Source organism: Limanda limanda, chromosome 18 (assembly GCF_963576545.1).
Source record: "Limanda limanda chromosome 18, fLimLim1.1, whole genome shotgun sequence".
Taxonomy (NCBI): domain Eukaryota; kingdom Metazoa; phylum Chordata; class Actinopteri; order Pleuronectiformes; family Pleuronectidae; genus Limanda; species Limanda limanda.
Genome location: NC_083653.1, coordinates 10,273,181 through 10,282,902, shown reverse-complemented (window position 1 = coordinate 10,282,902; position 9,722 = coordinate 10,273,181). Strand labels below are relative to the sequence as shown.

Below are 9,722 nucleotides of genomic sequence, written 5' to 3'. Positions count from 1 at the left end.
AGCTGGAAGTTTGAGTTGGATCTTGACCTTTGAAAAGGTATTCAGACTATCAAGTGTAAGAAAAGTATTTTCAAATTAAGTATTTTAATTCAATACTGGAATTAAATGTTTTAATTTTTCACTTTTATGAATATTTTTATATGTGAGGTCTTATTTTTACATTTAAGATTCAGATCTCATATTTTTCCGTTACAAATCACATCTTTCTTAACTTTCAGATGGTATTTAATCAGATTTAAAATCAGATTTTTTTTCACTTTCAGATCTCTTTCCCACTTACAACTTGTATTTTTTCAGTTTCAAATCACTTTTTACAGTTTGAGAAATGTATTTCACTTTCAGATTGTATATTTTCAGTTCCAAATAACTTTTATTTTTCTCTTTGAGATCTTTATTTCCCTTTCAGATGGTATTTATCAGTTTCAAATCATTTTTTTCACTTTCAGGTGTTTAATTTCCAAATATTATATTTTTAAAGTTTCAAATCACTGTACAACGTTTGGCCTTCTACATCAGCTTCATACACTTTAGTATTGAGAAACTTTTTTATATTTTTCCACCGCACAGAGTTCACACAAGCTAAAGAGTAATTTATTGATTCACATTTTTTTGAGTGGTGAGAACACGAACACAGGAAACACTGGCCTGAGTGTGACCTTCCACTTGACTGTGATTACATCCAGACACCAGGGGGCGCAATAAACACCACAGACACCTTTTTCCCAACAGGATTCTGTTTTCCACACTTTCCAGGGACTCCACTGAACTTGGGGCCTGTGTGTTCAGATGTTGTGGGTGATGAGAGTTTGCTCTGTGGGAGTTTAAGAGCAGCAGAGCTGGTGGACTGGACACAGGCCCTGGTGGAGATAAATCTGATACTGGTGTCCAGAGAATGTGTTGTTACTGGGATATTTGACAAGGTACGAACAAACAACTGGAAAGAAAAGGGCTAGTGTGTGTTACTGTGAACAAGTGCCCATCTAAACAGCAAAGAAAATGTGTATCCTAATGCTATGCTAACATTTTTAAGCTAGGTGTTTGGTGTGCCTCAGTTTAAAATCAGCACAGTACAGATAAATGGTATGTTAATGCTATGCTAAGGCTTTTAAGCTAGGTGTTTCGGTGTGAGGAGGGTCCACCATTTTTTAAACACTCCTTAAAACACATTTGTACAAAGCTGCTTTTAATTCTTGACTCTGATTCAGACACTTTTATGTATTTCATTGTGGTAATGATGATTAATTTCACTTTTGTCAGTGCGTTTAATTAATTTGATCTATATTAGAAATTGGCCCTGTTGTCATTTTTGGTCCTCCTCTGTCTTTCATTGTTTTGCTTTTTTATGTTTTGAAAAGTTCTATATAAATATGATTATTATTACATAAGCCTATACACTATATAAGAGTCAGCACTAAAATGATAACAGAAACAATGTCGACACACTCGAAGCTCGCCTAATGTTACTTAACTGTACAAGCTAGCTGAAAAAAGTAATTAAAATACATTTAGGAGAAAGGGAGACATGATTTTGCAAGAATAAGGTCACAATTATAATAGAGAAAAAAGTCATAATATAACCAAAATAACACTACTTTTAAGGCTACATGAATAAAGTATATTTTTCTCAAAATATGACTATTTCCTTTATCGTTATATCACAACTTTCTGTAATATTAGATAGATAGATAGATTACTTTATTCATCCCCGAAGGGAAATTAAGTCATCATAGCAGCCGGTATATTTGAATACAATAAAATACAATACAATAGAATAAAATAAAAAATATTGAGGTAGAAAGAATAAAGACAGAAACACAAGATAAATAGGTAGATAAGGTGCATTGGCAAGATGATGGTAATAGTACTGATGATATGATGGTAATGTTATTGTTAGACAGTATATAAAAATAGTACAGTATATATAGTATATAATATGACATAATATATATTTATATATGATAGTAATTATACCAATATAATAGCAGTATATAGTAATAATGGCAGCAACAGTATATATAATAATAATAGTAAATATAATAATAATAATAACATGTACACATGTATAAATATGTGTATATAGACTTATATATACAAAGAATATCACTTTTTTCACATTAACTTAATTCTCATAATATTACGACATCATTCTCTAAATCTCACTAATACTCTGTCGTAGTTCTCAGAGAAGGAACAGAATAGTCATTTATTTTTTAGCTTTAACACATTTATTCTTTTGCAGCGTTTTGGCAGTGTCCCTCCTGATCCGGTCCAGGTTTTGCATGAGTCCGCTCCTTCCCAGTGAGTGGAGGCAGGTAAACCCTCCTCAGTGTCTGACTCCGGTTCCAGCAGCTACAGGTGGTCTGTAGTATTCTCCGGGTCTTCAGTCGCACTTTCCCTTGTTTTCCTCGCTGCTCCGGCTGCTTGAATTTGAAAAAGCTTCGGGGACGAAGCAACGTCTCAGTGACCGGCTGCAGCACAAAGTCCCCTCGCTGTGAGACCCCCGGATATGGCGGGACCCGAGGATTCTACTGCCTCAGCCACACCACGATCCACGGGACCACAGGGCGGGCTGCGTGGGCTTTAAAGGCTGCGGTGTTTATTGGAGTTCGGAGTTATTGCTATGAAATAAAAAAAACATGCCTTTTACTCAGAGGATCGTTGAGCCTCGGCGCGTCAGTCGGTTATCCGCCAGGGATGTGTGGATCCGGGGGGAGGACGCCGGGAGACGCAAACAGCGGGGACCCGTGCTGTTCTCGTCCCTGGATGATGTCTGCTGTCACACTTTCACCAACATCATCCACCAACTTTCAGACCTGTCCCGTCACGCCAGCGACATCTTCCTGGGCATCGAGGTGGAGGCGGGCATGGCGTTCAGGAGGTCCTGCAGGATCCAGGGGCGTCTGAAGGTCCTGCAAGACGAGGTGCTCAAGTGGGATCCCAAGAAAGTCAAAATCCGTAAGTTTGCCTTGTGGCCCACTTGTTTGTGATCGGCAGTGTGAGATGCAGCTGGAGTGTGAGCATTACTCTCATACTGAGGAGTCCTTATAGACTTCCAGTAGAGACCCACAGACATGGATAAGGCATATTACAGGTGGACATGTATGATGTACATATACAAGAAACCAATAGTTTATAGCGAGGAGTCACTATAAACCACTAATAGAAACCCACATTTTGTCATAGGCCTATAACAGGTGTACATGTACATATACAGTACATACAAGAAACTAATGGTTCATAGGGAGGAGTCACTTTAAACCTCCAATATAGACCCACCTACATAAGCATATTACAGGTGTACATGTACATATACAGTTTATACAAGAAACTAATGGTTCATAGGGAGGAGTAACTAAACCTCAAATATAGACCCACATACCTAACATAAGCATATTACAGGTGGACATGTATGATGTACATATACAAGAAACTAATGGTTTATAGGGAGGAGTCACTTTAAAACTCAAATAAAGACCCAAATCTTGTCATAGGCCTATAACAGGTGTACATGTACATATACAGTATACAAGAAACTAATGGTTTATAGAGAGGAGTCACTATAAACCACAAATAAAGACCCCTATACATAACATCAGCATATTAAAGGTGGGCATGTACATATATACATGACACCAACAGACTCCCGACAGAAATACTTCAAAAATATGTTCTCAGAAGAAATATCTGCGTCTCGATATGATGTTATAATGTTGTCCCTGGTGTGAATGGAAGCTGGTCAAGTCCAAGGCGACCGTCACAAAGCCTCACGGAGGAGTGACCGTTGTCTCTGGACCACATGGCTTTGTTTATGTTAATAAGGGTGTTGAGTCCTGTCAGAAAAAAGATTGATCTTCCCTCAAAGCGCAGAACCATCTGTGTTTAGGTCCTCACAGAGATCACAGGAGCAGCCCCACAATCTTCTTTACCCCCCCACCCCCCTATTCTTCCTGCTGCTTTACGTATGTAAACAAAGTTTGTCAACACAAAGATAAATGGAAAATCAATGTTCCTTTTGACTTCTGTTGTTTTGGGATTAGTTGGGCTTACCCATGTCAAGCTATCTCCTGAGGTCTCCCACACAGGGCTTACATATTAACTCAGACTTTGACTCCTGCTATCTTACATTTTTAAATTCAGACCTGTTCTATTGTCTGCTTTGATATCTATCTTCTATCTGCGACTACTACGATACCACTGCTTCCTTTTTAATGGGTTGCGACTTGGTAAGGTTCAAATGCACTGGAGATAATGGATGCAAAGTAGGTTTCAGAAGATGAGGCCAAATTCCTCTGAACATGAGGGAGGGATTCAGATTTAAGTTCTGACTAATGTGCCTTTTGTTTCCTCTTTTACTGTCCTTCCCATCTATTCACTCTGTCTTGTGCCTGACTCTGACTCACTCTCTCTCTCACACACACACACACACACACACACACACACACACACACACACACACACACATCCAGTCATATCTCCATTCAGTCATGTTTCCTGGAGACTTAACCTTAAACATGTCATCCCCTTAAAATTTAACAATTTATGCTCAGGGGACTTGCTTTTTTGTCTCCATAAGAAAGACATGTCCCCGTAATATACCAATGCAAACAGATTTAGGTCATTAGCAATACCAGATTCACAACCCAGATTTACCACTGGTTGCAAGGTAAAGATAAGCCGACCCCGACAGAACCTAGACACAAGCCAATGTGATGTATGATGAGCAATGAGTTGAAGATACACACACTGATTAGTTCATCGTTCTGTGTTCAGAGGAATTCTCTGCTACAAGACAGATACCAGACATTGAACTAATCCCCTGTGTTATTGCGTGGCATGACTCGAAACTCATACCTTTATCTGTTGAAGTTCAGATTCACACCTGGGCAAGGCATGGGAGTTCTTTTTTTAAATAAAAGTTGAGACAGTCATCAACTTAGTCACTGCAGCTCAAGACAAGGTGTGAGAGAGTGGACTGGAATGCAGTGTGTTACGTCTACACAGATCTAAAGTTGCCGGCTACCTCATAGCCCTAAGGCCGGAACTGGGTGTAAAGTAACACTGAGTTTAGATTCATTGCAACACATGTTAGTTCCTTATCCACACAAACAAATTCCTGTCATTAAGGAAGTTCATTGGAAATCGGCATCAGCATTCACACAGGGAGGGAGGGGTGGATTTGAATATGAACAGCTGGTAGATTTGTTTTGAATGGATATTTGAATGAGAGTTTGGTTCGTGCACAAAACTTCATGAAAACTCTTGCAGTCTGTTTACCAGTATATACAACATCATGACGCATTGCCTTTATGATGGTGGTGGTTAGCCAGACCGGAAGAATATATTACCTAATTATATCGGCTAAATATTTAACTTTGACTGGTCACTCTGTTGTCTTCAACTACTGTGGGTCAGGATTCCTCCTCTAACTGCAGCTTAGTGATGGATCATATTACTGGTTAGGGGCAACAAGAGGGGCCCCTATATGCTGGGGGACTGACATTCAAGGAAGGGCGTATTGTGTGTGTGTGTGTGTGTGTGTGTGTGTGTGTGTGTAGTGCATGGTATCGCCTCTCTGTTTCTACCTATGCACTCAAAAGTGATCGGTAAATGCCATGGGATTTCCTCTCCATTTGTATTTTGACTGCCACATGCCAGTGCAGGTCACGAAAGCCAAAGGCCAGAGGTCGTTTCTTCCGACCTCCGAGGGGAACACCTGACACTACAGAGTCAAGAGTTTAAACAAAGTCTTGTCTGGTCGGATGGATCGCTGCTGTGGCAACCTGATGCACTAATGACATTAAATGCAATGGGATCAATTTATTCAGGCACGGGAAGTAATTACAAGAAGAGACATTGTGTACAGTCCCCAGGTGCATCCATGACAACTGCATCATGCTGTTTGTGATATGAGAAGAAGACTCTGGAGGTTTTTCGAGCAGCTAAAAGAGTCACATGTATAGGGACACTTTCTAAATAAACCAAATTCATTGCGTTAAAACTGACTTAACTGACCTAGTATGTAACTCATGCTTAAGTTAAATTGCTTTCAGATAAACTCTGGATGACTCTAATGTTGTGTCCACGTGTACAGCATTCACATGACTCATAGATATAGGATCCTGAGGGAATTAAAGGCTTGTTTTGGGCTGCAACTAACCATGATGGTCTTTATTGATTAATCTGCAGATCATGATCTGAGCTAATTTCTTCCAATCAACTGCAGAGAAACCAAATATATTTATCTTCTTTTTTTACAGCAGAACAGAGGATCATCACATTTGAGGAGTTGTACCTCTGGAATATCAGTTTCAAGTTTGAAAAACGGATTCATGTATTGATTTTCAGAAGAGTCCTATACTACTTCCTGCTCTAGACATCTTTGGCTTTTTCAAGCTAAACCTCGACTTTAAGGTGAAATTTTGATTTTAACTATATCTTGATCACTGAGCCTCCTTTTGCTAAATATAACACTGGGTTGAATAGGGAGTTTTCTATTTTAATGTCGAAAGTAGGTCGAACAAGTGAAGGTTAATTGGAGTTAGGAGGAGTCTTAGGGCGTCCCTGTCAGATATCGTGATGGCCACTAAGCTACCTCCTGCTGGGGGGGCTTTGAAATAGACCCCCTCACACACAGAACAATCTTCAGCGGACACATTTATCCAGCTGACCTGCCAACGTCCACAGTCCATCGTTCTCTCACAGACACACAGGACAAGTGGCTGTGCATTCCTTCCCTTATCCTTGTGATATTTATAGATGTAAGTTTTTTGCCTGTAGTGTTGATCTTTCGTCTTCATCTTGCCGTCATGTTTAGAGCGTGTTGCTACATACAAGTGCATCTCAAGGACCTGTGCGTGTGTGTGTCTCTGAGCACATACACACTTGACATGTCTGTTATGGACTTTTGTGGGTCAGGCTGGCTACAGCTGCACACTGGTCATGAGTGGTAGTGCGTAAGAATCACCAATCAGTAATGATGATAACAGTGAAACTACACCGCTGGAGTTAGATCCTAATTGTGTTCCTTATCTCATGACAAAAATAACAGTGTGTTGTCCTGTCTGGATAGACTTCCATCCATCCACCCATTATCGAGACATAATCTATGGAGGGTCGCGGTGGGGCCAATCCCACTTGGCTGACAGTGTGCACCCATGACAGATCCTTAGTGTATCCCAGGGCCAACATACACAGATCAGTACAGACATAAAACCAACATTTACACCTATGGTTGATTTAGATTCAGAAAAGTAACTTATTCCTGATGCCTTTGAAAATCAACACAAACATTTGGAGAACATGCAAATCCTGCCCCTTGGATTGACTTATTTCTGTTTATGGTATTTGAACTGCCTTCTCTCACCATTTCCACAAAAACACACGGAAGCAGAAACGCATGCAAACCCCTCTTTAATCCCTCCTCAATTCTTCTGACACACTATTCACTCACGCCGGCAGTGGTCCCATCCATTCATCAATGGAGAGCAGTCATTACGCAGCCAGACTCTCCAAGTCAGTTCCCACAGGGCTCGTTCCAACCAAGGGAGCCTGGCCTGGTTCTAGAGGTCGACCTGGTCCCATGAGTGACAAAAGAGAAGGGTGCGGACTGAAGGAGAGAGAGTCAGAGTAAAGAGTGGGAAAGGGGCTGTGTGTGTGTGTGTGTGTGTGTGTGTGTGTGTGTGTGTGTGTGTGTGTGTGTGTGTGTGTGTGTGTGTGTGTGTGTGTGTGTGTGTGTTTGTGTTTGTGTTTGTGTGTGTGTGTTTGTTTGTTTGTGTGCATTCATACAGCAGCCCTCTCTCGCCTCGGTGCAGACCGCCCAGGATGTAGATGCAGCCCTGGCGATGGCACAGATGAGTGTGAGGGAGTGAAAGAAGGAAGACATTATAGTGATGAATTTGTGTGTAATTGTACTGTGTTTGTGTGTATATATGTACACATGCATTTCCATCAGCGGCCTGACAGTCTTAAGATACTTGTTGATCATCACATGAGAAGTTCCTCCTCCAGCTGCTTTGACTCAGAGCTGTCGTCCACTTGGCAAAACTAAATCTGTCAGAGACTGATTTGCTGTTGATGGTTTCAGACATTAAAGTTAATAAGAAGATGGCTAAATGTAGAGTTGTGTGTGTGTGTGTGTGTGGCACGGCCCTGGCCCCTGACTGTGTTTAAGGCTTGGTTTGAAGCAGTGGTGTTAGGCCTGTGGTAACTGCTGGTGAACACCAGATTACTCTACAGTATATAATTAGTGTTTATACCGCTTCATGCCAGAATTAGATAATTAGTTTCCACACAAACTGACTGAACTGGAGTCAGACTATTTTGATAATTGTTTGAGCACAAAGCCTCTGATTTATTGAGAGAATGTGTTGGAAAAATGAAATGATGCCAAATTGACAAGTTCTGACTTTCTTTATTAGATTGTTCAACAAAGGAAAAACAGCTTTGGAGGAATCCGGGGACGTAAAGAGGGAAGCATCCATTTATATGTGTTATAGGTTGATTGATTAGAATATTGTCCACATCAAGAGGATTGTAGTTTAGCAACGTCTCAGTTATAATGTCTCAAACTCCATGTAGGTCAGAAGGGCATCAAACACAGTGTTAAACTTCATCCTCAAACTAACTGCTGCCTGCTGCTCAGGCCTATACTCAAGGTGTAATCATGGCCGTCCATAAACATGGATCCATGTTCACACACCAGGAGCCAGGGCTTGCAGGTTTGGAGTTGTGGGTGCTGTGCGGTAATCCAGGGTTTAACCAGCAAGCAGGGACATGATGAAATACGAACTGTGGGGACCTCTGCAGTGAGGAAGAACCAGTGATGGAGTGGGACCCCTCTTTGGCTTCCTATGCATTGACGTAGACCTACACATATACATACATTAATGAAGACACACTCATCCGCTTTCCATACTTCTTTTTTCATCTTTTAGACTTTATTCTACTACAGAAAACGTACTGTTCACATTTTACATCTTGCTCTGATTAAGAGCTGAAAGCTTAACTAACACAAATTGTAATTACCACTTTGCCACATTTTTAGAGTGCATTTCTGTGCTTTTATATTTTTTATTTCCATCTCAGCGCATATTGTGGACAGATGCATTTGGAGTGCAGTTGAAGAGTTCAACCTTTGGTCATGGTCCTAGATTTACATAACTGTTTTTGGAGTGAAATAATCACCAATAGACAGATGTTCACTCCGACTGTTTTTCCTCTTGAGAGACAAACAAGAGCTGAGGTGACAACAGAGCTGGAAAGGAATCTGTCGTGAAGAGACAAGTCTGTTCCTCAAGGTCATACATCTTTTTGTCAAATTAAAGATGAACAAATTTGCGTTTAGAGAGATCAAATGCAGGGGTCCCATTCAACAAATATTGTCGGCAAAAATCTAAAGGCTATTCATCAATTTGATAGATTAGACCCCTGCGGGTGAACCACTGTAATCTAATGTAATTCACATATAACACCGTCAATAAACACATGTCGACAGCATCTACTATTGAATAGGATATGAAAATATAAATATCACGGCCCTGTTGTTGAAAATGATGCACAAGAAAGAGTAACATAACCTCTGTTCTTATAGAACATGTGACAACACATTCTCACCGTGTTTGTTGTTTGTGTGGGAGACACTGGACAGATGTGGCACGAGGTTTCATCACTCTCCATCGTTACTCACTCTCCCTTTTTTCCTCAGCTTCCTCTCCCTCCTTCCT

At 40.6% G+C, this 9,722-nt stretch overlaps 1 protein-coding gene across 4 annotated transcripts in view; it reads left to right on the top strand.

Moving 5' to 3' along the window:
* Positions 1–2,548: 2,548 nt before the first annotated feature.
* Positions 2,549–9,722, top strand: part of nhsl1b (NHS-like 1b) — a 95,178-nt gene continuing 88,004 nt past the window's right edge. For all 4 annotated transcript variants that reach the window (XM_061091121.1, XM_061091120.1, XM_061091119.1 and 1 more), the window contains exon 1: positions 2,549–2,955. In XM_061091121.1, coding sequence (XP_060947104.1) covers positions 2,637–2,955 — 319 coding nt within the window. In that variant the 5' untranslated portion in view covers positions 2,549–2,636. The remainder of the gene's footprint in view (positions 2,956–9,722) is intronic.